The sequence below is a fragment of the Lagenorhynchus albirostris genome, chromosome 5, assembly GCF_949774975.1.
Source record: "Lagenorhynchus albirostris chromosome 5, mLagAlb1.1, whole genome shotgun sequence".
Taxonomy (NCBI): domain Eukaryota; kingdom Metazoa; phylum Chordata; class Mammalia; order Artiodactyla; family Delphinidae; genus Lagenorhynchus; species Lagenorhynchus albirostris.
Genome location: NC_083099.1, coordinates 144979047 through 145006457, shown reverse-complemented (window position 1 = coordinate 145006457; position 27411 = coordinate 144979047). Strand labels below are relative to the sequence as shown.

The 27411-nt window shown below is 64.9% G+C and overlaps 1 protein-coding gene and 2 long non-coding RNA genes across 3 annotated transcripts; all 3 read right to left on the bottom strand.

The window, feature by feature from the left end:
* Positions 1-521: 521 nt before the first annotated feature.
* Positions 522-2795, bottom strand: LOC132520750 (uncharacterized). The gene is made up of 3 exons (XR_009540611.1): positions 2698-2795; positions 1018-1476; positions 522-903 (listed from the first exon to the last, which is right to left on the bottom strand). It is a non-coding gene; the product is annotated as an uncharacterized LOC132520750 (long non-coding RNA).
* A 581-nt stretch (positions 2796-3376) lies between these two features.
* On the bottom strand, positions 3377-23720 carry COL6A1 (collagen type VI alpha 1 chain). Its single transcript, XM_060151110.1, has 35 exons — positions 23507-23720; positions 22854-22983; positions 21205-21405; positions 20579-20738; positions 20296-20424; positions 20179-20199; positions 20025-20045; positions 19899-19943; positions 19065-19118; positions 18470-18514; positions 18342-18368; positions 18123-18149; positions 17983-18027; positions 17641-17694; positions 17381-17443; positions 16534-16596; positions 16383-16436; positions 16259-16294; positions 15942-16004; positions 14367-14429; positions 10424-10486; positions 9659-9721; positions 9490-9540; positions 9335-9370; positions 8916-8978; positions 8654-8719; positions 8088-8123; positions 7446-7482; positions 7251-7259; positions 6874-7007; positions 6486-6595; positions 6176-6359; positions 5898-6078; positions 4842-4871; positions 3377-4711 (listed from the first exon to the last, which is right to left on the bottom strand). Exons 1-35 carry the CDS (start codon positions 23601-23603, stop codon positions 4089-4091), a joined length of 3084 nt encoding a protein of 1027 aa, XP_060007093.1. The 5' UTR covers positions 23604-23720; the 3' UTR covers positions 3377-4088.
* LOC132521391 (uncharacterized) lies at positions 12219-12665 on the bottom strand. Its single transcript, XR_009540841.1, has 2 exons — positions 12615-12665; positions 12219-12517 (listed from the first exon to the last, which is right to left on the bottom strand). It is a non-coding gene; the product is annotated as an uncharacterized LOC132521391 (long non-coding RNA).
* Positions 23721-27411: the final 3691 nt, after the last annotated feature.

The following is a 27411-nucleotide window of genomic DNA, read 5'->3' as shown; positions in this document are numbered from 1 at the left end:
TCTGGGCACAGCCCAGCTGGTCTCCCTCGGGTCTCGCAGGCCGGAAACAGCCTGTTGGCCTGTGCAGTCCGACGCTGGGGGCCCTCTTCCAGACTCACTGCTTCTTGGTGGGGTTCAGATCCTGGCTGTTGTGGGGCTGGGGTCCCCTCTTGTGCCTGGCCACCCTCCATGGGCAGTTCCTAGAAGGCCAGCAGGTGAAATCTCTCTGATGTCTTTTAGGTCTGACCCACCCAGGAGAATCTTCCATTTGATTAACCTGAAGTCAACTGCCTTGGGACCTGGGACCTGCAGAGTCCCAGGAGTGGTGTCCCAGCCGACTCACACTCAGGGGAGGGGTCAGTATGAATTAAAGAAATGCCCCGTTCTGCCTGTGAGCAGGACCATGAGGCTGCAAAGGGGGGGAGGCTCCCAGCTCCCCGCCCCAGGGGGTGGATGTGTGCTGGGGAGCAGACACACAGCCACAGGGAGGGGGAGGGGCGTCCAGCGCTGCCAGGGGCGGTGCAGACGGGCAGCCGCTGGCATAAATCCCAGCTTCTCTCTTTTAATCTAAAGCGTCTGAATGTGTACAATTCTAAGAATTGTGACAAACACACACCCACGTGACCCACACACCATCAAGACAGACGACACTTCCATCATCCGGAAAGTTCCCTGTGCCCTTCCCGCCACCGACGCATCGCCTCCAATCAGCTTTCCCACCCTCGAGCTTCCGCGGACGGAACAACGCAGCACGTGTGAGTCTGGCGTCTTTCACTCGGCACCATGTGTGTGAAGCTCACACATGCTCTGTGGTGTCACGCGTGGAGTGCGTGGCGTGGATGGGCCTTGGCTTGCCGTCCTTTCTCCTGTGGACAGAAGAACATTCTCCCCGAGTCTTTGGTTGGCACAGGGTGGTGTGGCGGGCTGTGAGGGAAGAGTGAGGGATTCCAGGGTCCCGCAGGGGCTCTAACGCCACCTCCCACCGCCCCTCGCGGCACGGCCCCTCCTGAGCGCGGGCGGCAGCTCGTCCTGGTTCACCTTGCTCCCCAAGCGGCCATCCAGGCTTCACTGGAGGAGGGCGTCTCAGTCTCCGGGGACCATAAGTGTCGTCATCCCCGCAGCCGAAAGACAGAGGAGCAGCTGAACTTAAAATCCTGCCCCGGGAGGGCATTACTTCCTTTAGACCGCAGCTGCTGGGCCAGCAGTCGGGATGGCGAGTGGAGGCGCCCAGGGCAGGTCTGGCCCGCGGGTCTCGATCAGTGAGCTGCGTGGCCAACAGCCCTCGGACCTGCAGCCTCCCGCCGGCCCTCAAAAATCATGGATGGAAAAGTGTTCCTTCTTGCACATTCTTAGCATCAAAAACGCATCATGGAGACCAAATACTGGTTGTAGCAATCAATGTGAAGGTGATCGACTCTTCCATGAACAACAAAGACCATCAGACAGGGTTAAGTGCCCCTGAAGGCCGTGTTCAGAACGCACACCAGGACAGCATGTCTGGAGTTTGAAAGCAAAAGGACGACAAGAAAACAGTCACAAAACACAAACCGAGGCAGGTGAGGCCGAAGCCCTTCTGCCGTCCAGGCAGGACCCGTGGAGGCCGCAGCCCTGAGGGCGATGTCACAAACACTCGGAGGGATTGCGGGGCTGGGTCGGAATAAAGGGATCCCGGAGATGGGCTGCATGTGCGCTGTCTGCCCCGTGCCTGCCTGCGACGGATCCCGGGCAGCTTCCAGGTGGGGCTGGCAGGGGGCCTCCGAGCGCCCCTGGGATCCCACTGCAAGGACCAGGCTTCCTGGGAGGGGCAGCCAGGAGAGACGCCGGGTGCCGCCCCTGGCAGTGCGGGTCAGGACAAAGAGGGGGCGGCCGGCCCCCTGAGGGTGTTCTGCACCCCCGGCCACCCCAGTGCCCGGTAGCTCCAACTGTGCGCAGAAGGGAGCCACAGGGCCCAGGCAAGGCGGGATCCTGACCCACCGACAGGAGTGGGATCCTGACCCACCGACAGGAGCTGGTAACTGGCTTTGCACTCGTTAGCGGGACTTCACGTGACGGTCTGGAACGTTTCCTTCACAAACTTGGAAGGGACGTGGGCGCGTGGGCTGGAGGTTTCCCTCACAGCAGTTTGCAAAGAATGAAGGCGGATGCTTGTCCTTATCTGGCCGGGGCACCGGGTCCCAGCCAGGGACTCCAGTTAGAGAGGTGATTCACGGATTAAAGGCGCGGTCCTCTTAAAGGGGAAGTTTCTGATTTCTCACTGTCCTTCAGGAAGAGGTCCCTGGGGTGACCACCTCCAGGCGGGGTGGGGAGGCCTGCGAGTGGGGGGAGCCCCCAGACCCATGCCTTGGCCCCCCGACCTGGGCTCAGACCCGGGGTCCCCAGGAGGGAGCCTGAGCCTGGTGGGGGCTGTGGGGGTCCTGCAGAGGCTCCTGGAGTCCCGGCGCCCCCTCCCTGACCAGGTTTACTCCCCTAAAGCTGCCCTTTCCTGCAAGCCCTCAGCCTCCCCTCCGCGGCCACGTCCGGGGGCTCGAGCTGCCTTGGTCCCAAACGGAGAAGCGTGTGATGTGAGGGGGTGAGGCCTCGGGTGGGTGCGTCCCTGTTACGAGCCCAATTTGCGGCTGCGGGCACTGAGGTGAAGGTGACTGGCTCAAGGTCACACCGCTGAGGGGTCACCCCTCAGGCCAGGCTCCTTCTGGTGACAGCGGGGCAGTGGACACTTACCGCCAGCAGCTGTTGGGTTCCCATGGAGCTGAGTGTGACATCAGGCAGGGGCTGAGCCCCTAGGGAGACTCCTGACCCCTCCTCTACATGGGTGCCGCTCCCCCCCGAGTCCCCGCGGCCCGGCGCTCGGCTCTCACAGCCCCGTTGCATGAGGGGTTGGGGTGGGGTGCCGTCGCCCCGCAGGGGGCCCCACCCAAGGACGCTAGCCAGGTCCCCCATGACTAGGCCTGCGCGGAGGCCCCACCCGCCTCTCCTGACCCCAATGCCAAAGGGCGTCGGACTCCTGTCCTCCTTCTTCAGCTGCAGCCCCTCCCCCCAGCCCCCCCCCCCCGCCCCGACTTCCTGGGGGAGGCCCTCTTACTGCTCTGAATCCAGGCCCAAAGCTGCCAGCCCCTCCAGAAGGCCAGAGCTGGGTTGATGCCGGGATGCTGTGGCCCTTTGGGGATTTATGTTGTTGGATCCAACTGGCTCTTCCAGCTGCCCTCCCCCACTGAATCCACTTCGGATTCTGCAGCCCAGGGTGTCAGGGCCCCTCCCAGCTCCTGCCCCAGACCTGGAAGAGGGGGGAGGCACCTCTACTGCTCTGAGTGGGGCGCCCCAAGCACCGCTGAGTCCTCCCGTTGGTGCAAAGTGCAAACGCCGAGTGGGTTTAACTCCTCGGACAGATGACCGCGGAAAGGAGAGTGACAGCTTTTATTTGGAAAAGTCGCCGACATGGACACGTTGAGAAAAACCACAGGAAGGAGTAAAAGTAAAACTAAAGTGCCAGGAAGGCCTTCAGTAAAATGGAGAACCGATCACTTCCTTGAGGAAAAGAGCTTTGGCTCGTTTGTGGTGAAATGCATCACTTTGCCCCGGGTGGCGGGGCGAGGCTTCTGTGTCCTGGGCTGGGGCTGGGGGCAGGATAGCACCTTTGCTCTGGGGTTTTTGGGACACGGGGTCGAGGAGTCGCGGTTTCTGCTGGCCGGGGGTGAGTGACAAGAGCCTTGGGAGGAGGTGTCGGCTCACCAGGGCTCAGGCGAGCTCCCTGGGAGACCTGACTCTAGGCGTGAGTGTTTCGTGAAGGAAAGTCAAGCTACGAGGGAGTGGGGGAGGGGAGGCGGTGACAGCTGACCCCAGGAAGGAAAGAGAAACCAGGCTTAGGGGTTCTGACTCGGGATTAGGGGACCCTGACCGGCAGCGCGAGTCAGGTGCGGGTTCAGGTGGGCGGCGGGAGGGGGCCGGCAGAGCCCAGGGTCGGGGCGGCAACACCCCGCTCAGAGGGCCTGGTAGAACGCAGAGCGCTGAATCGCGGCCTTTCGAGCTTCTCCTTAAAAAGCCTGGCTAGTCGGGTGGGCCAGGAACCTTCGGGCCCCTTCTCACTCTCCGCCTCAGCGGCGGTGGCCCGGCTGCTAGCCCAGCGCCACCTTCCTGGACACCGTCTGGTAGAAGACGCCGCGCAGCAGCGCCTGGTAGCTGGGCACGCGGAACAGGTGGCGTTCACCGAAGGCCACGTCGTACTCGGCCGCCTTGCCGGTGACCAGGACGCGCACGTGGGGCTCGTTCACCTGGGGGCCCACCACCACCATGAAGATCTCGATGCCTGCCCGCTGGGCCTCCTGCACGGCCTTCTCGATGGTGGCCGCCGTGGTGCCCTGCGAGTTGCCGTCGGAGAAGAGCAGCAGCCTCTTCTTGGCGGCGCCGGGCGAGGCCTCGCGGTAGAAGCGGGTCACGTAGCCCAGGGCGTCGGTGACGTCGGTGGCATCGTTGAAGAAGTCCATGGTGTCCAGGGCGCTGGCCAGCACGGTGTAGTTCTGCATGAACTGCAGCGCCGCACGCTCCGGCCGCTGCTGCCCGGTGCCGCTGTACTGCACCACCGCCACGCGCACCTCCTGGCCCGGGCCCGTCTGGCCCGCCGTCAGGAAGCGCTCGGCCAGCCGCTTGGCGAAGCGCTTGGAGGTGTCGAAGTTGTGGCTGCCCACGCTGGCCGAGCCGTCCAGCAGGATGGTGATGTCGGTCGGGAAGGAGAAGGTGACTGTGGGCAGGGGCGGCCGTGAGCACACAGCGAGGCCCCGGAGAGCCTGGCCCCACCCGCCCTGTGGCCTCTCGACCCTCCTCACCCGGTGCCCCGCCCTGACAGCCCCTCCCCCTCCCCCGGTACTCACTTGGGCAGGTGTAATCTGGACATTTCTTGTCTGTAAGAGAGAAAACCCCACAGCATGGACCCAGCGATCTCAGAGACCGCTGTTCCACCTGTAGCCCCCCAACAAGAGGCCAGCTGGCATCTCCATGGAAGCACAGCTGATGCTCCTGAACAGCTGGCCCCCTCCACCCACCAGGAGGGGTGTCCTTCATTCAAGAGGGGGCCTTTGAGGGACGGAATGGTCCCCCGGGCACCAGCCCAGGGAGGCACCCCCCCTTCCCAGAATGGGGAAACCAAGGCTCAGAGCGGAGGAAGGGTGGTCTGCAGCTCAGAGCCCGGGCCACGCTGTCCCTGGACGAGGCTGAGTACGTGCCCACCGGGAGGGCTAGGGCCCCGAGTCTGACCCTGCAGCTCTCTCTGGCTGCCGACCAGCTGTCTGCACCACGGACTCAGCTCTGACCCCGGGCCAGGCCCAGATGGACATGGCAAGTGTGTTCTTAGGTGGACACCTCTGAGGGGCCTCAGACTCCAAGGCCAAACACGGCCGAGCCTCAGACCCCAGCGCACACGTGTGCTCACGGCTCCAGGACAACGGGCGGGAGATGCGGTGCAGCCCACACTCGGGGGGGGGGGCACCCGTGTGGACGGCCTGCACCTGTGGGTGCACCGAGCCTCAGACCCCAGTGCACACGTGTGCTCACGGCTCCAGGACAACGGGCGGGAGATGCGGTGCAGCCCACACTCAGGGGGGCACCTGTGTGGACAGCCTGCACCTGTGGGTGCACCGAGCCTCAGACCCCAGCGCACACGTGTGCTCACGGCTCCAGGACGACGGGCGGGAGATGCGGTGCAGCCCACACTCGGGGGGGGGCACCCGTGTGGACGCTGGGCCACGAGGGAGCCAGGACGCTGGGCCACGAGGGAGCCAGGCCACGGCCTCCTCGGGGAAGAGCGGGAAGCGGCTGGGGGGGCGGCAGGCGTGCTGCTGGCCGTGGGTGTGTGGCTCCCATGGCCGGAGGGTCACCGTGAGAGCAGAGCAGGACACGCCTGGGCCGAGGGGGGCCCTGCCCATGCCCACCTATGCAGATCTGGGCGGTGACATTCTTCAGGAAGCCATCGTCCAGCAGCTCTGCGTAATTCTCCTTGACCAGCGAGATGCCCGGCCGCCCCTGTGGCGCCAGGCCTTGGCAGGAGATGACGTTGAGCTGGTCGGAGCCCGCGGCTAGGCCAAACACATCCTTGATGCCCACGGAGACCACCTGGGGGGAGGGGCAGTGTTGGCGTGGCCCCCGGTGGGGACAGTCCCCCGAGCCCCAGAGCGCTAGGGTGGCAGCGCAGACACGGAGGCCGCCCCACCTGAATGTCAGGGCCGCAGAGCACGCTGAGTGGGGTGGTGTCCCTCTGGGTGTCCGAGCGGCCGTCCGTGAGGACCAGGGCGATGCGGTTGTTCTGGGTGGGCGGCAGCAGCCGGTCCCGGGTGTACTGCAGAGCCTCGCCTGTGAAGGTGCCTCCGCCCATCCAGCGCAGCTTCTTGATGGCTCTGTGGGGCCACGGCGCCGCCCTCAGTGGGGGCGGGGCTGGGGGCGGGGCTGGGGCGGGGCTGGGGCGGGGCTGGGGGGGCCGCTGGGGCCCCGTGCGTCGGCCGGCTCCGAGCAGCCGCACTCACTCCTTGAGGTCCTGGGCGGTCCTGATGTTGGGGTCCCGCAGGTCCACGTGCTCCTGCATCTGGTTGTGGCTGTACTGCACCACGCCCGCGTGCGACTGCCCGGGCTCAAACTGCACGGGGACGGGAGCCGCGGTCGGGAGCGGCCCCCACCAGGGCCCCCGAGGCGCCCATGCCCCTCCTGGGCCGCCCTTCCACCCACCACCTGTCCCAGGCTGGACCGGCCCCCGGGCCCGCGGGGTGACTCTCGTGCTCTGGTGGGCTGGGGGCTTCGGCTTTCGAGAAGCAAAGCGTCCGTCCCATGGCCCCTAGCGCCCGGCCCTTCCACCCTGGTGTCAGGACACACCCCTCCTGGGAAGCTCCGTCCTCGAGCGAGGCCTGGGCACCTCACCTTGACCAGCTCGTCCCTGCTCAGCCGGTCGATGACCTTGACGATGAAGTCCTTGGAGACCTCGAAGTTCTGCAGGCCGATGCTCTCGGAGCTGTCCAGCACGAACAGGATGTCGATGGGGCCGCACCGGCACTCTGTGGGCGGTGGCGGGCTCAGCCTCGGGGCCCCTCCCAGGACCCCTCCCTGGGCAGGGCAGCCCGAGGGGCAGGGCCTCGAGGACCCGGGGGCGCCGGGAGAACTCCCGTCCCCCCGTGCCTGCTTGTGTGAGTGAGCGGGGAGAGGACCCCGGGGCTGCGGGAGTGTGGGCGAGGGGCTCCACCCCCCACGGGGTCAGTCCACTCGAAAGCTAGAAACACCAGGTGAAGAATGACACTCACCACAGCAAGCTGGGAAGAGGAGAAAGAGGAAATTACGTGGTCGTTTAGACTAAACCCTCCAGCCAGCCCTCCCCGGCCCACCAGGACTCTCGTGGGTGGGCATACGCCTGCCCGCCTGCCTGCCTCACCCCGGCCGGCACCGTGGCAGGACGCTCCTTCTAGTTAGGACGGTTACTCAAAGGTGGAGATACTCACAGCACATTTTCATGATGATGTCCAAAATCTCGCATTCCTGGGGAGGGGGTGAGACACTCCCATGAGACAGAACAGGCCCTGCTGTGACCCCTCCAGGGCTGCCCCAGGCTCTGGGGTGAGGCCAGCCTTCCAGGTCCCCATCCCCTGGGACCACAGCTGGGACCACAGAGGGGCTGGGCTGGGCAGGGTGTCTCCCTTCCCATGGTGTGCCCTGCTCTGCCTGTGAGGCCCCTGCCTGCAGGCATGAGCACCTGATGTGGTCCCTGACATGTGGCCATACGTCCCGCCCCCCGTGGCCATCACATGTTCCTGTGGGGGCAAAGACGTGTCTCCCCGTGGCCATAAGATGTCCACCCTGCGGCCACCATGTGCCCCCCCCCGGCTTCGTATGTTCCCCTATGGCCACCACATGTCCCCCCAGTGGCCATTGCATGCCCCCCATGGCCATCATGTGCCTCTATGGCGATCACATGTCTCCTGCGGCCATCACACCCCCACGGCCACCATGTGCCCCCCTGTGGCCATCACGTGTCCCCCCCCATCGCCATCACGGCTCCCTGCTGCTGTCACAGCTCCCCACCCTCACAGGATCCTGGGCCAGAGCAGTTGGCCCCCAAGAATGTTCACAAACACCCCACTTACGTCTGGCCCTGGTGGTCCTATGTGTCCTGGGGGTCCCTGTCAGAGAAAGGACAGGAGAGGGTGGACGCTGGGGCCCTGCCCGATTCCTGGGCTGCAGGTCTGACGGGAGCCCTCGGCTGACCCCACCTCCACTTAGGGCCCCCCGAACACTAGGGGCAGCTGAGGCTTCTGCACGTTAAGGGCTGGGGAACCTGCTACCTCCCTCCGCTGGGCGACAACTGTCTAATGTGCCCTTTCCTGGTGGTCTGTGGGTGCTCACGGCCCGGGGCAGAGTGTCCCTGTGGGTCTAATGACACCACCGTGAGGGGCAGGGTGCCCAGCCTCATCCAGGCACCGCCCCGGGCCCTGCTGCAACCATCATGCCTCACCTGGAGACCCACCCTCCCCTCCTCTGCCCACCCCTGCCTGCTCAAGCCCCCACCCCGAAACTGCCCGTCCCCGTCATCCTGCCTGCCGAAGCCCCGCCTCCCGAGCCCTTCCCCAGAGCCTGGCTCCCAGGTTCCCGCCCCCACACCCCAGCCTCTGCAGCCTCTGGGTGGGGCACGTGCCCGCGCCCGCCAACGCACCGGGGGGCCTTCGGGGCCTCGGTAGCCCTTTGCTCCTTTGGCGCCTCGGGGAGAAATGTCATTGTTCTGGAAAGACAGCGCGGTGTTGCAGGCACTGCCACACGTGGCCGGAGCCCCTGGACCCCCTGCTGCGAGCCTGCCCACCGCACCCTCGACCCCGGACCCTCAGCCGCCCTCGGAACCACCACAGCCCTCCGGGTCCGGGCCCTCGAGGCCGAGGCCGGCCCGGGATGTCACAGCATGCGGTGGGCTCTGCACTCACGTCCTCTCCAGGGTCCCCGGCTTCTCCCTCGTCTCCCTTGAGGCCAGGGTAGCCTTTGGTGCCCTGCAGGGGAGCACGTGGTTAGGGGGAGCCGGGCCCACCGTCTGGGGTGGGTGCTGCGGGCCTGGGCTCCTGGGGAGGGCAGGGCTCTGGGGGGTGCGGTGGAGCCCTCGGCTCTTGAGGGAAGTGTCAGCAGGGGCACCCCGCCCGGGGCCGGGTGGGGCTCCCAGAGACGGAGACGCAGGTGGGGGTGCCTCGGCGACAGCTGGGCTGCGGGGGACAGTGCGTCTGCACGTGTGTGAGTGTTTGCACGTGTGTGTGCCTCTGCACGCGTGTGTGCTTGCCCAGGTGTGGGAGTGATGTGCTTGAACGTGCACGTGTGCTCCAGGGGCCCACGGAGCGGAAGGGCGTGTACTCACATTTATCCCGGGAGGACCCCTGCTGCCCGGATAGCCCTGCAGGGAAGGCAGGACAGTCACGCCGGGCTCTGACATGGCGGGGGGCCACGAGGGGCAATCCCAGCCACGGAGCCCGTGTGCCCGACTGGCCAAAGGGGGTGTCGGGGGGCACTCACAGGGAAGCCGGGGAAGCCCTCGGTGCCGTTTCCAGGGGGGCCGTCTTCACCCTGGGAGAGCAGACCGTGTCCAGTCACTGTGGGACTCGCCCAGGCCGGCTGCTTCTGGACTCTGGGGTCCCAGGCAGCCCCCCTACCAGGGCTGTGCCCTGTGCCCTGCGTCACTCACCCTTTCGCCCATCAGCCCGGGGTCTCCGGGGGGTCCTGGGGGCCCTGAGGCTCCTCCGGGGCCCTAAGGAGGAGAAAATGAAGTGGACACCAGGCAGCGAGCCACACAGGCTCAGAGGCACAAGGTCTCTTGGAGGAAAGAGGGACAATTAAATAAAATACACGTCTTCATGCAGCACAGAAATGACTAAAAGAAGGGTTTTTAAACCGATGATCCTGGGGGCCGTGTAACCTTCGGGCCTTAGAGGCCACACCTGCCCAGTGGTCCACCCAGGGAGTGACCCAAGGAGGAGGTGACCAGAACAGGGACAGAAACCCACGGGGTCACTGCAGGAAATTCAAACCCGAGAGCCCATCCGGCGGGGGTGGAGGAATCAGCAGATAGAGCTACAGGCATGGCCAACGGGAGCATGTCAATAACGTGCTGAAAAATCGTTAAGGTTTGAGCTCATGATGAGAAAAACAACAAAAAAACCTTAGCAAGTCAAATTTATAAGGCATAATATGCAAAGAAAGAAAAAAGAATTTGGAAAGAAATAAGCCAAACTCTTCATGTTGTTTATCTCTGGGGGGTGTTTTAGATTTCTTTTTGTAGTTTTCTTCATTTTCTAAACGTTCTAAGAGTCACATACACTGTGAGGTGAAATGAAACAGTTTTAACAGGTAAGGAGCCTGGGGGGATCTCCTAAGGAAGCGCTGGGTACGGGATGGCGTCTGGGTCCAGGGCTGGCCCCTCCTAGGATGGGGGGCGGGGAGGGCTCCTCACCTCGGGCCCTGGAGGCCCCTCGTCGCCACGGTATCCTTTCGGTCCAGTGGGGCCAGCCTCACCCTGTAGAGAGAGGACACAGCCATCGGTCTCCCTCTGCCCCAGAGGAGCCCCCCAGGCCCCAGACCCCGCACTTGCTGGCTGCTCTATCCCCGTCCCTCTCTGGAGGTGACCCCTGCATTCCCGGGGCCAGGCTCTCGGTCCCCTGAGCACTGCGCAGATGCCCCCAGCCAAGCCCCAGCGAGGAGGGCAAGCGTGTGTCACTCAGGGGGCTGCTGGCCCGCCTGCCCCCCTGGGCCCCACCAACAGGACCCTGGACTCAGAGGCCCATCCCCTGGGCCCCGCCAACGGGACCCTGCACTCAGAGGCCCATCCCCTGGGCCCCGCCAACGGGACCCTGCACTCAGAGGCCCATCCCCTGGGCCCCGTCACGAGGCGGCACTTGTCACGAGTTCTCTGCTGGCTGCCCTCCCGCCACAAGCGTGCACGACGCCCGTTATCCGGCCAGGAGCTGCTGCCGCGCTGCCGCCCCACACCGGGCAGGGGTCCGGCCGTGGCCACGGCCCGGGAGCTGGTGCGGCTGTGCGCCCTGGCCAGCACCAGCATCACGCTCCCTGCATGCTGGCCACGGGGACACGGGGGCTCAGGGGGTCAGCCTGGGGCCCCGAGACCTGCCTCGGGGCAAGAAAAGCGGCACCTCCTGGTCCCGGGTGGCACCTCCTGGGAAACTGGGACTCAAGGGCCTGCCTAAGACACGGAAAGACCAAACTCGGGCGGAGCTCCTGTGGGCAGCCGGCACCCTCGCAGGTGGGACCGGCCGCCCACCGCGGCGGGACGTGGGACGGCGAGGCCGGACGGCTGGGCCTGCCACGGGACGATGGGACCCTGTCCTCTGTTTCTCCACTGCCTTTTCCTGCGATTTGGGAAAACACATTTCCCAGAACTCTCTGCATGGACCCTGGGGTCGGAGCCGGCCTCCTGCTGGGCCTGGAGTCGGCCGCGGGTCCGTGGTGGGGTTGGGAGGGCCGGGCACACGAGCCAGTGCCTGGAGGCCCGGAAGTCGAATGTCCAGGTGACCAAGCGCCTCCGTGGCCGGGAGCCACGGGTCGGGAGGGGACCGTCTCTGGTCGCTCACAGGCTGGGGGGACACAGGGCCCCCTCCCAAAGGGGGCAGCCGCCCCCAGCAGCGCCCGGGGTCCCCACCGCCTGGGGTGGGGCCTCCCTCTCTCCCCACGCTCTTGGTCGTTTCCTTTTCTTTGCAGTGACTATCATGACTGAAAACTGATGCTGCTGGGATGGTCCCATGAACCCGTGTCGGTTCTGCTTTTAGAGCTTCGTGCCTTCAGAGTCTCGAATGACCTCCTGAAGGTGCCACAGGGAAGACCTGTGTCATACGGGCAGCTTGTCCCGGCAGCACCGGCCAGGAGCAGTTACTGCTCCTTGGTTCCCGTCCAGGAAAGTCAGGGGCCCAAGCAGGGGCCCAGGAAGCCGCCCAGGCAGCAGGCCCAGCCCGCCTGAGGCCACATGAGTTACAGTCGTGGGAACTGGGTGGAAATGGAAAGAGGAGGGGTGTGCGACAGCCACACCAGAAAGAGGCACACGTAGGTGAGGGGGTTTAAACATGATGGAAGTGCGTTTTAACCAGCAGGAAAGACTGCAGTTACGTGTGTTGTGACAACGGGCTGGCCGTTCGCCGAAAAAGCCAAGCAGGCCAAGCTCACCTCTCTTCCAGCCCCTCAGTCTCTACTCCAGACAGATCAAAGACGTAAGCAAAAAATACACTAAAAGGCGTGAGCACATTTGTAAATCTTTGTAAACGAGCAGGACATCCTCAACCACAGGGTACCATAGACAAGGTCAGGACGCAGATGACAACTGACAAAATGTCTGCACCATGGATGGAGTCCCCCCGCCATCAACGTGGGAAACACAGACGCCGGTGGGAAATGAAGAGCTGCCTCAACAGACCAGCAGAGACCGCGCTTGGCCCGTAAACCCATGAACAGTCAAAGGAAGAGGGGAGAGAAGGCTCACGGCAGGGGTCTGATCATAGCTCATCCTGGCAAAGGTGTGGGAGCCGTCCTCTTTTACACTCTTGGGGGCCAGACAGAGAAGTAGGTAGGATTATTTGGCAAATATTAGCTCACACACACACCACTGGGGCTGAGAAATGTTGCTGCTAAGAACTTACATTCTGGACATAGCCTGGGAAGCTCTTCAGGGTGGATGGATGGATGGACGGCTGGGTGGGTAGACGGATGGATAGACGGATGGGTACATATATCCACAGATATGTATGTGATAGATGAATAGACAGATGACAGATGGGTGGATGGACAGAGGGATAGATGCACACATGTACATAGATGGTGGATGGATGGACGGATAGAGATGGATGGATGAATGGACAGATGGACAGATGGACAGATGAGCTGACTGAATGGCAGATGGATGTTGATATTTATGACAGTATTTTTCCTTTTTTTTTGGTTAAGCCGTGCAGCTTGTGGGGTCTTATTTCCCCTACCAGGGATTGAACCTGGACCACGGCAGTGAAAGCCCGGCATCCTAACCGCTAGGCCACCAGGGGACTCCCTACAGTATTTTTCTGTAAAGCAAAATACTGCAGACAATCTCGTTATAGTCAGTGGGGACGAGAAGGGGCAGGAAGTAGGCCCTTCCGAGGGCGCCAAGGAACAGGCCGCATCGCAGGTCAGTGGCAGAGCCGGCCGACGCCCAGCCCGGCAGCACCCCGAATCGCAGGGGCCCTCAGGGGCTCGTGGACCTGGGGCAGCCCTCACCCCGCGGGAGGCGGTGGGCGGGCTCGAGGGCCTTGCGGGACCTACCTCTGCAGCCAGGCGTCCTCACCACGCACATAGGTCAGCTTGCTACGTGTTCACTACGTGTGGTCTGTCTCCCCACTGGATGGCCAGCACCCCGCTAACAAGGGCAGCACCAGGCTGTGTGCCCCCTTCCTGTTCTCCCCCAGGGAGCTCCCCCAGGGCCAGAGCTCGAGCAGGCCCTGCTGACCTCTGCCAGGAGGCACTGGCCACCAGCGGTGTCCCTCTGGCCGAGGCCTGCCCAGCGCGGACTGCCTCCCAAACTGCCTCGCCTCTGCGTGCATCCTGTCCCCACCCTCCACTCGTGGACCCCCGTGGCTGGCCCCGGGCCGGGGTCTGGAGAAGATGGGCTGAGAGCAGCGGCGGGCATGATGCTCCCTGGGGAGGGTCGTCTCACCTGTGCCTCGCCCCCAGCCGCTCACAGCCTCCTGCCTGTCCCCCGCCCCCTCCTTCCACCCAGCCCGCGGCTTCCTCAGGCCTCCACTGTCCTCCTCATCCCCAGCATGGCCTCTAGAAGGTCACATCCAGGAATTCTAGAACCTTCTGTGCACCAACACTCCCAAATCAATTTCCAGCCAGGATCTCACCTCTGGGCTCCAAACACTGAGAGAGGCTCACATACCCTGTCTCCAATGTGGGGTGCCTCTGTCTGGGCTCAGTCCCCTGTGACCCCGCTCCGCCAGGCCAGGGGGTCCCCAGGGTCCCCCAACTCCAGCACGCCCCCGCTGCTGCCCGCCCTGCCCCCGCATGCCCCAGCCCGGCCTCCAAGCCCACTGCCCTCCCCCAGTACCAGCCGAGCCAGGGCACCCTTCCTCCCCCTGAGGGCAGCGCTGGGGGCAGCACGGGGCTCTGCACACTCAGGGCTGCACCCTGGCGGGCGCCCACCCTGAGACAGGGCTCCCCTGGGAGCACTGGGCCCAGCTCACCAATCTGCACCAGCCACCCTGGCCCCCCACCGACCCCAGACATCCCAAGGTCTCCAGGCCTTGCCCCTGCAGGAAGCACCCCAGGTGGGAAGAGAAAAGGGACCTCCCCCTAAATCTGTGAGCTGATCCGAACTGGCAGCAGCTCCCCCCCTGCCCCCCGGCAGCCGGGCTTCCTACCGGGTCTCCGGGGATGCCAATGGGGCCTTCTCGTCCCTGGTCACCTTGGGGTCCAGCTTCACCCTGGAGAGGAAAAGCCGCTGAGGTGGAGATGGAAGAGGGCAGCCGCCCCGGGTGGCCACCAGGCGAGGCCGGGGGCCCGGCAGCTCCCACACAGCCAGGAAGGGCCGCCGTCTGCTGTGGGCCGGCCTCGTCCTTCCTTTTCACGCTTGCCCACGTGTTTCCCACAATGTGGCCACGTGCCTGGCCATCAGGTGACCTGTGCTTTCAAGGGGCCACGACAAGGGGCCAGCAGCCCCCCCGAGGCCGGGAGGCATCTCATCGTCCACCCGGCCTCGGGTCCCAGAGCTGTGTGGGGCTGCCCAGACCTCCACCCCCGTTTGTCCAAGGCACCTCCGGGAGGCACAGTCTGGCCTTCAGTCCTGTTTCCTGACCTGAAGCACTGGGCTCGGAAAGGGGGTCAAAGCTACATCGTCCCTGCTTTGCTGTCCTTCCCCACCCCTGCCTGGGGGACCCGGGGTCGGGGTCAGAAAGACAAACCTCTCTTCCCCTGACCTTGGACTTGGCTAAACTCACTCTCCCTGTCGGGATGCCTTGGACACGCATCTGGAGGAGAAGCATTTGCCCCTACGTCCGCGTGTCACCCCAGGGGGACAGCACAGCCTGGAGAAGCACCCCGTTCTTGTGGACGGGGAGCGGCGTCGCCTGCATCTCCAGCAGGGAGAGGGCCAGCCGCATCTGAGGCCTGGGGCTCAGCACCCTTGCCTCCTAACCCCAGAGCCATAGGGTGAGGCCTGCTCTCCTCTCCAACCGGGCAGAGTGTGACTCGGTGCCCACGCTCTGGGTCCCGCCAGACTTTCCCACTTAACCACGTGGCAGACGAAGCCCAGCGTGGCCCCTGACGGCGAAGCCGCTGGGCCTTGGAGGTGAGCGAGCAGCAGCCCCTGAGCTGTTTCCAACGTTCCTGCTCTTGAAGTTTTAACAAAGGGAAACCGTCCCCGGAAGAAGACAGTTGCAGAAGAGGCTCCGTCTGCGAAACGTTTAGGAGCTCTGGCGGGAAGAGCCCAGACGTGCAGCGGGCGGGGCTCGCTGAGTCAGCTGCGAAAGTGTGAAGTTGGGCAGCTAAATAAAGGCCAAGCTAAGGAATAAGCGCAGCTCGGGGAAGCCCGTGGAGCCAGACCCGGCCAGCCGGTGCGAAGGTGGCAGCCACGCTGCAGAGGACGTGCTTCCACGGCGTGCCTGGGTGAGGTTTCAGGGGGCTGCTCCCTGGTCATCCGTGGTGAGTGGAGAAGCCCCACCCAGCTCACCTTGCCTCCCAGGCCCTGGAGGTGACCCGGGGCCACGCAGCTTGGAGGTCTGGGCGGGGCCCGAGGGCAGGAGCTGCTGCATTTCCCACACAAGAAGTGTGTGTCGGGGGGTGTATTTAGGACATAGGAGGCGAGGGCGTGGGTTGCCCACATCTAGGGGCCAGAGGGCCTCGGTGGCATGTCCTGTGATTCTGATGGCCTGACCCTGGCCTGGCCCCAGTCTCTGCCCCCAGGGGATGGGGTCCCAGCTTTAGGAACAGTGACTCACCAGGTCTCCTCTCGGGCCCCGCGCGCCTGGGGTCCCCCGTGGTCCTCTTTCCCCAGGGCCGCCCTGTGTAGAGGCAGCAGAGGGCGGTGAGGCTGCAGCCCTGACGGTGCAGGCTGGGGGCTCGAGGCCTGGGCACAGGGCCTGGCGCCCCAGCAGATACCAGGACTTGCAGTCCCTCCATCTCACGCCCCGTCCTTCAGAGACTGGGGTCCCATTGGCTCCAGCACACTCCCCGGGGTCTGTCCACCTGGGACCACAGGGCTGGTCACCGTCCACGTCTGCCACTAAGTGGTGAGGCCCAGGACACCTCCACTCACCCTCTCTCCGGGGGGTCCGTCTGGTCCCGCGTTTCCCTGGGATTAAGAGGAATGAACACGAGTGTTAGTTTGCGTCGGGAACTCTGCTTGAGGCTCGGGCATCAGGAGGACGAGGGGCTCCTACCTCGTCGCCGGCTTCTCCCTTCTCTCCCAGGGGACCAGGCGCTCCGGGCTCACCCTGGGGACAACAGTGAAGACTGTCTATCCTTGACCCTGCGGCCCCTCCCAGGGCCGGCGCCCACCCCACTGTATCGGGGGGCTGTGTGCATGCTCACCTCGTCTCCGGGGGGCCCCGTGTTCCCTGGCCTCCCAGGCTCCCCGTCTGCTCCAGGCTCACCCTGGAAAGATGCAAGGGTCAGCCTTCAGGAGGCCACGCCCAGCCGTCCTGGGGGCCAGTGACCCTATGCTGGCCCTGCTTCAGGCCGCCGTCCCTGACTGCAGGAACCTCGGACACAGAGGACCCTCCCCAGACACCCACATCTCTGCACAAAACCCGCCTCCTGGGTTCAAATGCCGCCACCACAGGGGCCAGCCCGGCCCTCATGAGTGGATGCCCACTGTTGCCAGGCTGGGGACCTCGGCCCACACTCCAGGACATGTACGTTGCTAGGACGCATTTGTGGCGGAGTTCGTGTTACTGCTCCAACTTTCCCAGCACTTCCTGCCGCTGGGAAAAAAATCCCAGCAACAGATCTGAATTAGACTCAAAACGTGAAGTCCTCATGCCTCACTGCTCTGCCCACTGCAGCATCAGCGCCACCCTGTTTATTCTCGAGTTTAGATTTCCCGTGAGCAGATCGATTCTGGGCTGACCCGCGGGCTGCAGGCTACGTGGACATTCCTGAGGTGACCAGAGAGGCCCCAGACGGATGAGCAGGGGCGGCTGGTGTGGTGGGGCAGGACGTGTCCGAGGCTCAGGGACCAGCACTTCCCGGGGCGGAGGGCCCCCCACCCCAGCCCTGACGGCCCCAGGAAGGGCAATGGTGAGGCCTCATCCCCCATGGGCGGTGGGGCCTGGCCCCCAGACTAGGGGCGAGAACCTGCTTCCAGGAGGAATTTCTGCTCAACGCTCGGTGGGTCGTAAAGCCCCAGCCTGGCCTGCCGCGGGCTTGAGTCACTGACCTTCCCTCCTTTCAGTCCGAAGGCACCCGCGTCGCCCTTGGGCCCAAGGGGTCCTTGGATGCCCTGGGGAGAGGACGCAGAGTCAGACCACATTCTGAAACCGCAGCCACTGGGCTGCACACACGTGAGCGACAAGCCAGAAGGGCAAGTCTGCAGGTGGTGTGGCCCGTGCGACTTCTTAGTGTGTCAGCAGGAGGGCTGAGGCAACGTCCACTCTTGAGGACTTAGTCTTAAAATGTCGGTGAGAGAAAGCGACTTACATCGAATCCGGGCGAGCCCTTGCAGCCTGGCAGGCCAGGGTACCCCGTCTCCCCCTGCAAGGAGGAAGGCGGGTTCAGTGGTCAAGCCTTTCAGCACTGGCCCATCCACCCGCTTCCCAAGAAAGCCCCACCCGGCAGAAGGAGCTCTGAGCTTGGCCAGGTGGCTTGGGGTCCACTGGGACCTGGGGCTTGGCAGGAAACGTCTCCTGCCTTTCATGCTGCCCAGGGGTGGCCACACATGAGACCCCTACCCACCCTCCGGCCCTGGGGTGGCCAGCCTTGCCCACCGTCCCTTCCTGAAACACGGGCCCCGCCTCCAGCCCTCCCCCAGCTGAGGGTGACCTTCATGCCATCCACGCCGTCCACGCCACGCTTCCCCTTCTCGCCCTGCAAAGTGCAAAAACCAAAGAAGGTCAGACCAAGGTCAGACTGCACCCCACAGGGAAGTTCCCCACCGGCCATGTCCCTCCGGCCACACTCACCTTGTAGCCCTTGGGTCCCCTGGAGCCCTGAGGAGACAGGAAGGAAGGGTGAGAGGTTTGGTCTCCCCATCGTGGGGCGAGGTCCCCAAGGAGGGCGCCTCCCCACCACCCAGCTCATCGCAGCCCAGCCATGCTGGGAACAGGCAGCATCGTCCCTGTCCAGAGTAGGGGGCCGCTCTGTGCCCCGAGGGACACCCCCCGAAGTCTCATGTCACTCACCTTCTCCCCTCGGCTCCCTTTTTCTCCCTAGACAGCAAACAGAGGAGGGAAGGGGGCTGTGAGGGGCGCCCCAGGCCTGATGCCCTGAGGCCCCAGGAAAGGCTGTGGTAGAGGAGGGGGAGACGCACCTTCATGCCCTGGTAGCCGACGGGTCCGAGGTCCCCAGGCCTTCCCTGCAACAGAGGAAGGGGTGCGTTAGACACCCCTGGGGGCAGGGGCAGCCCCCATCCAACCCGCTTGCTCTCCACCCTACTCAGGCCCGGTCAGCTGGAGAGACCTGGCTGGCTGACCACTGACCTGCGTCTGAGAAGCGCCCTGCTATGAAGGCTTCACCCACCCCTCCCGGGGGCTCTGAGCGGAGCTCCAGGGAGGCGGAGGCCCAGAGCCCCCCACGGGGCCACGGGGGAGGGGAGACTGGCCATGGCTGAAGCAGAGGCCCTGGGACTTTGCTGGCTGCCCCCTGCCCCCGCCTCTGAGAGCAGGTGGGCCTGTGGGGGCGCCTGAGGGGCACGGGGGGTCTTCCTGGGCGGGGGCTGCTGGAAGGACGGCTATGCCGCGTGTGCCCTGGTCCTCGCCACCACGAGGGCCGTGTCCTCTGAGGGTCAGGCCACATGGCGATGGTGCTCAGAAGCCAGCCATCCTTCTGGAAGTTTCCGCAGCCCAGTTCCCCAGGCTCGGGCTTCTCAGCGCCCCCATCCCCCTGGTCAGGGGCTCGGCACTCACGGGGTCTCCGGCGTCTCCTTTCTCTCCCGGGAGCCCTGGCTTCCCTCTTTCTCCCTGGAATACAGAGCAGATCAAGGTTAGAGGACAAATTCCGTTTATTTCTAAAAAGCTGGTGAGAAGGACCCTCTACTTGCGAACAAAAAAGGTCCAAAAAGCTATTCCATCCGGTCCCTAGTGTTCATGTGATTTTCAGGCCCCTTTCTCGTGGCCCATCCTGGGACCTGCGTGGTCAGGTCCACGCTCCCCTCCCACACACCCCACCGGGCCCTGGGGCTGCCCGGCGCCGGCTGGAGTGACCCCTGAATCTTTTCTCTCCGCCTGTTCTTGCTGCTGGGGCGGGCTGGGTGGGTGGGGCGCAGAAGCCCCCCGGAGGAGGTAGCCGTGTGGCTCCACGGCTACTGCACCTGACACTTTCTAGGAAAAGCCAGAAATGTGGACTTTCACAAGCAAGATCCCAGGTTGTGAATACTGGGAACTAACTTTGTTCTCCAAAACCTCCGCACGAAGCAGTCGTGGCCTTGGGCCATGTTCGCCCGTCCCACGGAGGGCCCGCCTCCAGCAGCGAAGCCACAGGGGTGGTCACTCCAGAAAGGCCGCTCCCTCCCCCATAGGGAAGAGGCCGGAGTGGCAGGCCCCACCCCATGGCAGCCCGTGGCCACCACATTGGCGTGGGGTCACGGCGCCTGGACTCTCTCCCGCGCTGGGTGAGCGCTCAGGACGGCTGCCTGGGGTCCAGCGCATCCCTAACACCTGGGTGCCAGGCTACAGGGACATTTCTCCCAGGCTTCCCCCCCACCCCAAGGAGGAAAGCACAGACAGGACGCGGCCACTCACCTCATACCCGGGGTCGCCCCGCAGCCCGGGAGGTCCTCTGGCGGGCTGCAAGACACAAGAGGACGGTGAGCGCGAGGCGGCAGAGCCGGGGCGGGGGGGGGCCTGGGGCGGGGGTCGCACACTCACCTGGCACTCGAAGGAGCAGCACTGCGGAGGAAGGGACAGGGGACACGTCAGAGAGCCCGGGCACAGCCACACCGGCCGCCCGCGCTCAGCCTGCTGCCGGGCAAACGGGCGCCGGTGACGCTATGGTGCGGGGCGGGGGGTGGGGGGGCCTTACCACTTGCTCCACGTTATTTTTCTGAAAAGTGAAAGAGAAAAGTCAAATTAGTTTTCATTCCCAGGCGCGGGATCTCCGGCATCTTGGACACGGCGGGGAGGGCGGGGCCGCGCTCACGATCATGTCCGTGATGGTGTCGATGGTCTGGCTGATGACGGCCTCCGCGTCGCGGCTCTGCCCCCAGTCGGCCGCCGTGAAGTTGCGCCGGTACGTGTGGTCCGTGGCGATGATGCTCAGACGCGGCTCCTGGCGTGGATGCGACCAGAACAAGGGCGAACGTTGGTGACGGTGGGAGCGCCGGGCCCCTCTCCACCTCTGCTCCCCTGGAGCCCCCCGTCCCTCAGGCTATGCCTGTACCTGTGCACCCCCACCCCCCGCCCAACGTAGGCAGGGGTCCTACCAGGTGGTCGGGCGTGATGGCCACAGAGAAGACTCTGACGCCCAGGTGCTTGGCCTCGTTCACGGCATCTTCCAGGCCCCCGCACGGCTCCTTGTAGCCCTCCAGCGGGTGCCCATCAGTCACCACGATGAGGTACTTGTTCTCCTTCAGGTGGGAGCCCCTGCAGGGGGTGGGAGAGGTGAGACCACCCAGCCGGGCCCCTCAGGCCAGCACTGACCCTGACAGCTCAGGGCCCCACTGGAACCGCAGAGCTGAGACCCCTAGACTGGAGGTAAGGGTCAGGGGCTAGAAACCCTGGAGGGAGACCCAGACCCAAGGCAACGTTTCCTGTTTCTCTGTGTTGATCCGGCCACAAGTGGGATCACAGGAAAGGACATTAAACAGGAAATAAAGCTCTGTGAGATCTCATTTCAGGCCCCCTCTGCCTTCAGTGGTTGAGACGACAGTGGGCCGCTGGAGGGAAGGACAGAGGGGTGGAGAGCGCCCCTGGCGGCCATGGGGTAGGCCGGGTGGTGGTCAGCAGCACGACCCCCTCGGCCGCCGGGACTGGTCCTGGGGACCTTGGACAGCCCTGGAGTGTGGCCGACCAGGCTGCGATCAGGGAGGTGCGGCAGGCGGGCGCTCACCCCACGAGCAGCTCCTCCAGCCCCTTCTTGATGGCGCAGTCCGTGTAGGTGCCTTTGCCGAAGTACTTGACCGCGTCCACGCTGCTCTTGAGCGCGTCCCGGCCGCCGGGCATGCGCGTGAGCCCGCGGATGATCTCCACCTCGTCGCTGTAGTGCAGCGCGCCCGCGTTCCACACCAGGTTGCGGTCACAGCGGTAGTACCTGCGGGCCCCACGGAGGTGAGCGGCCCTCCCCAGACCCAGGCCCGCTCCCCTACTGTGTCCATCTGAAGGCAGGACTGCCACCATGTCACAGGTGCACAGATGGCCGGTCCCGTCTCGTCCCAAGAGGGAGGAGCCTGCGGGCCCCGGCCTGGGCTTCCCGAGCGGCCCTAAGACCCTGGGTCCCGCCGCCAGGGGCCACACGGGGCGGGGACGGCCAGCTAGTGACCACCATGTCCCCGGCTCTCCAGGGCCTCAGACGAGGAGCTGTGTGCTGAGACCCTGCTCCAGGGCCACGGGGTGGGGGGCAGACCCTCCATGGACAGCAGTGGGGCCGCTGACAGTGGGCAGGGCAGGGACACTGGTGGGGACCCCTGGATTTGAGTGGCCTCCTCTCTCTGCCCCGGGCACCTCAGTCGATGGTCTCCGGGGGTGGCCAGGCCCGCAGCCCATCAGCAGACGGGTGACGGATGCCCCTGCGGAGAACCAACGCCGACAGCGGGAAGAGCCCCCAGTTCACAGGCGGGAGAACTGAGGCACAGGGCCCGAGTCCCCTGGAGCGGGACGACGGGCTGCAGGGCTGCCCTGGCACCCCCTCCCCGAGGCACGTCCACACCGGGGCCCCCCCTGGGCCTCATAAACCCGGGCATTTCGGGAGGCCTGGGGCTTCAGTCCCACAGTCCCTGCATTGGGCAGGCCTGTCCTCTGTCCCTGCGGCCCCTTCTGGTGCGTGGGAGGCTCGGCGCCTGGGTCAGCTGCTCAGTGGGTGAGTGGGTCAGCAGGGACAGGGTGGGATGAGGGGTGGGGCCTGTGCAGGTGAGGGAGGGGGAGGAACCTGGTCTGAGCTGAGCACCGCCCCCCCCCCCCCCCCCCCGTGGCCCTGACCCGCCCCTCTGCAGGCGTGTCCTGTGCTTGGCCACACCCACTGCCCAGGGCTTCCCTGTGAGTGAGTGGATGCACGGTGCTGCCAAAGCCAGGACTGGGCTGGGGGCCCCTCCGACCAGGACTCTGGACATGGGGGACACTGGGACCTCGGGCCCGGGGTGTGGGCTCTGACCGTCCGCTTGGGCAGTGGTCGGTCAGTGGTCGGGCAGTGTCGGGAGTACCCCCTCCAGACACCGGGTGGACCCACAAGGCCTCGGTCAGCTCCCCACGCCCGCTCAGTGGTAGAGGTGGGGAGCTGTTTCCTCCTCGGGGTTTGGGGCCCGGAGCCCAGGCAGCAGCGCTGCCCCTTCCGCCCTCCCGGCCGACCGGCCTGCTCCATCTCAAACTCAGCTTCTTCCTGGCCTGTCTGAACCACTCAGACTCGGGGAGGGGACTCGAGAGGCCCGGCCGGCACCACCCTTCTCCGATGCGGACCCAGCCGAGCAGGTTGCGGCTCAGCTCTGCCGGCTGGGCCACGGCAGGGTGACACCAGGCAGGCCGGCCCCGGGAGGACGGAGGTCCTACCTGTCGTTCAGGTTGTCGATGAAGCGCTTGGTGAAGGCCTTGACCTTGTCCACCAGAGCCCCGTAGGGCTTAAGCCTCAACGCCACGCTCTCAGAGGTGTCCAGCACGAAAAACAGGTCCACGGGGCAGTCTGGGCCGGGAACCGGAGGAGGGCCTGCAGCTCACGCCCTGCGCCCACCTTCCCCAGGCGCGTCCTCCACCAGCTGCCTCCCCGGCCAGCACCCCTGCGGCAACTCAGACTCCCACCCTCCCGGAAGGGCGAGGAGTCCGCCCTTCACCACAGCTGAGGCCGTTTTCTCACCGCGTTTCCAAGTTGAATTTAAAACTACCAGGGGCATGACCTTCAGAAGAGCGGGGGGGGGGGGGGACAGGTGACCGTGTTTCTTGACTGACCACCAGCAAGGAATCAAAAGGAGCTGAGAGGCAGAGAGGGGGCAGCACCCGCGGGGACAGGCGCTCAGGGAGCTTGCAGGCTGAGCCCCGGCTCAGCCTCCTCCTGTCGGGGTCTGTCGCCAGCCGCGCGGCATCTGAGCGCTCGGGCAGCAAGGGAAGGGGCTGGGGTCCCCCTGGGGCATCACAGCTGATACGTCTGGTCCAGGCCGGCCTCGCCCGGCAGCCGAGGCCAGAGTCCCAGACGCGGCAAGTCCACTCACCTTGGAAGGCGATGGCCCTCGAGGCTGCCGCATCGTCCTGCGCGGTGGCCCAGCAGGCCTGCAGCAGCAGGGCGAGCAGAACACGGGGCAGACTCATGTCACCGGCCTGCGGGTCACCATGGAGCGGGGGCAGGGGGCAGGAGGCAGGCGGCAGTGGCCAGAGAGAGAGAGAGAGAGAGAGAGCTGTCTCTGCTCTCCTTCGGCCAGAGTTTCAGCCCAGAAGGGAGGGAGGGTGGAGGGAGGAGCGGGGGAGGGGCGGGGGCGGGGGCCCAGCGGCCAGGGAGGCGGGGTCTCTCCCAGCTCCGCTCTGGGCGGGTCACTCACGCCCCCCCCCAAGCCGCTCTGAGCCCCGGACGCCACTCGCGAAAGGATTTACCTCCCTGGCTTGTGGGAAGTTTTTGATTTGCTTACAGGTCTCCTGCTAAGTCAGCTTGAAGAAGTCTGAAGAGGACGCGAGCCCTGAGACGAATTTCCCCGAGGCGTTTTGTTTCCAGCCTTCATGTGGGAGTGATCGGCCTGTTTGCCTGTCCACTCGCTCACCAGTTTCTACAAATCACAGTGCCATTTGTGTAAACACTTCAAATCCATTGATTTGTCTGACTTCCGAGGCTTCGTAGAAATATCTCTTCACCGTTTAGTCAAATACATATTGACGAAAGATTATTTCGTTTTTTACTCTGGGAAAACGCAGTCAGAACAATAACTATACGTGCATTTGTTTTATATAAATACATATATAGACAGAGAGACAGAGACACAGAAAGAGGAGGGTGAGACCCTGCTTCTGAGGACAGGTGTGAAGACCCCTGACCCCGGGGCCCTGCAGGGGTGGGCTCCAGATGTGGCCAGGCCCACCCCTGCCCCAGAGAACATTCTAGAAGATCTTTCCCAGAGCTGGAGCTGTTACCACTTGTCTAACATCAGCCGAAATGTTTTATAGTTTAAAGACACGCCGAAGTCGTATAACCACAGTAAAGGAGTTTTGAGAAACCCTTCGGGAATTATACCTCTCGGTGGTTGCTGTGGGACTTCTTCCAGTGTTTTCCCCGTACGTACGTTCTGAATCTTCTGTGAGCTAACCGTGGGGGTACTTTTACTTGCCACTGGTCTCACCCAGGCCGTGCTGTGGGCAGTTCTCTCTGTGCTTTGGGGTTGGGTGCAGGGCACCCAGGGTTAGACAAGGGGGCTTGGCCCCTCGCGCAAGGCTGTTACCTGCTTACGTGGTCTCTCCAGGTCTGAGCTGTTTTAGCTGCAGAGGCGGCAGCACTAATGTTCTCGCAGGTTTTGGAGATGAAATCGGAATTTGTTGTGTGAAACCCTGAGCCGTGACTCCCCACAGCAGTGGCCCAGCTGCCCAGCGGTTCTGGACTCAGCTTGTCTGTGAAATGGGGAGAAACAGGGACAGTCATGCTCGGGCCTCTGGCCGATTGTGGGACAGGAGGGTCCATTCGCGGACACCGCTGGGCAGTGAGGATGCGGGTGTGAGGGGGGCACAGGGACACCCACACTTCCCAGCCGGCAGCGCCGGGCGAGGTAGTCCCGAGGGGTGGGCCGGCCTCGGCAGGGTCAACATCCCCACAGCCCCGAGGCCCAGGCCAGGCCTCAGACCCACCCCTGCAGGGCTCCCGGGAGCCGGGCAGACAGCACAGCTGCCCTACGGGGCCGTCGGCCAGGGTGCAAGGGAGGAAGTTAGGGTGCCTGGCTCTGCAGCGCCCCCTCTGCTTGTGGAGAAGAGACAGGATGGGCAGCCAGGGGCCCCTTTCTCTTCCTCTCCCTCCCACCGTGGGCCTTGCTGGCCCCTCCCAGGGGGCGGGGCGTCACTCATCCGATGTCCCAGATCGGCCTTCGGGGAGCGAGCCTTTCTCCACAGCACTGCAGGGGCCATGAGGGCGCCTGCTTGGCGTGGAGCCCTGGAGCCCCCTGGGGGAAGGGCATGAGAGGGGAGGGGCCCCAGGGAGATACTTGGCCCGAGGCTGCAAGCCCCGCCCCCCGCCCTGCCCCTCGCATGGTATCCAGCATCCGTGAGGGGTGAGAGGTGGGACGAAGTCCTCGGGGACCAGGCTGGGAGGGTGTGGGTGTCTGGGGGGAGGGTGGGTAGCAGGGCTGCTGCAGGTTTGAATGGACCCCCAGGTGACACTGTCCAGGCAGCTGAGGTCTCCAGGTGGGAAGAGTCAAGGCCCTGGAGAGGTGGGGGAGGACATGGGCTGGGGTTCCAGGAGGCTTGGGGGACAGGGCTGTCCCCAGGCCCCACGGGAAGGGTGGGGTGGTGATGGGGAGAAGCCCCCCATCTCTGGGCCTCTCGCCCATGCTAGGGGGCTGTTTCAGGGAAGCACGGGTCACCTGCCCCCGGGGTGCGGCCTACAGTGTCTGGAGGCCCCGCAGGTCACTCCCTGGGCTTCGGCCTCCTAGGGGCTGGGGCTCCGGGCCCCTGGGCCCCTGACAGGAGCCCTCCAGGGGCGCCCCCGAAAGGACTCCTGCACCTCCCAGGCCCCAGTGATACCAGGTGCCTCCAAAGTAAGCGCAGGGAGAGGGGAAGTTATCCACCAGGGCTGTCCCTGCGTGAAGAACCGCGGCGTGCGTGGAGGCTGGCAGGAAAGCGGCTCCTCCGGACGCCTCGCCCCGTCCCAGGGAGCCGCGGGAGGGGCCTGCCGCCGGCAGCGCTGATGGGGCGGGGCGAGCCCTTCCCCGCGCAGCCACAGCGCCCCTCTGCCCTGCAGACGCCGCAACCGCCGCCGGCAGGGCCTTCCTCCCTCTGAGCATATCCCTCTTTCCTCCTCACCCTCCCCCCTCCGCCCACCCTTTTCAGGCAGCAAGTGTGAGGCCCTAAGAGGGGAGGGTGGAGGGGGAGCCCTCCTGCAGCCCCTCCAGCCACAGCCAGTGTCGGGTTGTGCCCGGACCCCTGGGGCACGTCTCCCCCCACTGCCCCCAGCCTGTGAGACCCTCTCCAGGGGCCTGTGGGGTTGCTGCCAGGCTGCCCCTGCCAGGGGCCAGGGCCCCTCAGACACAGGGCGCACTCCAGGAAGGACAGCAGGGCTACGGCCCAGGACCCTTATGGAGGGGGGATGAGGGGAGTGGCAGGGGCAAGGAGGTGAGAGCAGAGCTCACCCCCCTCCCGATCTGGTCTCCAGGCCAGGCACCTGGATGGTGATGCCCCCCGATGGGTGATGCCCCCCGGTGGGTGATGGCCCCCAATGGGTGATGCCCCTCAGATGATAGGTGATGTTCCCGATGGGTGATGCCCCCCAATGGGTGATGCCCCCCAGATAGGTCATGCTCCCGTGGGTGATGCCCCCCGATGGGTGATGCCCCCCGGTGGGTGATGCCCCCCTATGGGTGATGCCCCCCAGATAGGTCATGCTCCCATGGGTGATGCACCGTCTGGTGTGGGCATGTGGGGAATATGGACATGCCCTGAGGACAGTGCGGACACCTGCCAGGCCCCAGGACCTTGGCCCCTGGCCCTTAGCACAAGTCCACCCCTGCAGAGCATGAGGGTGAGGGTGTGCCTTGCCGTGGGCAGTGTATCTCTCATCATCTCCTCTCCACTTGCTCACAGCACTGTGTCCACACAGTGAAGGTGGCCAGCGGGTGACCCCACGCTGCACCCCATGCCGCCAACCAGGTGGCAGCGCCCCAGGCAGCCCGCTGGTGCAATGTCCAGGACACACAGAGCCAACCGTTCCAGGCCTGCGCCCAGGGTCCCCGGGGCTGTCGGGGGAGCTCCAGGGCCCCCGCCTGACCGCACGCCTCGTCCCCCTCTGACAGTCCTCCTGCCGGCCGTGCAGGCCCAGGGCCCAAGCGCGGCCCCCTCTGTGGGCTCCACGCTGCAAGGAGGCCTTCTGCTCTGAAGTGACCGCGTGACTGGCATCCCAGAGGGCCGTCCTGTGGCGAGCATCCCCACGGCT

Bases quoted from the DNA above. Each gene is read 5' to 3' on its own strand.
- COL6A1 (XM_060151110.1), bottom strand. From the start codon at position 23,603: ATGAGTCTGCCCCGTGTTCTGCTCGCCCTGCTGCTGCAGGCCTGCTGG. The intron at 8,124-8,653 runs GTGCGTTGGCGG...TTTCTCTGACAG, and splicing joins GAGGCCCCGAAGGCCCCCCG to GGACCCCCAGGACACATAGG. The intron at 4,712-4,841 runs GTGAGTACCGGG...CCCTGCCCACAG, and splicing joins TCCAGATTACACCTGCCCAA to TCACCTTCTCCTTCCCGACC.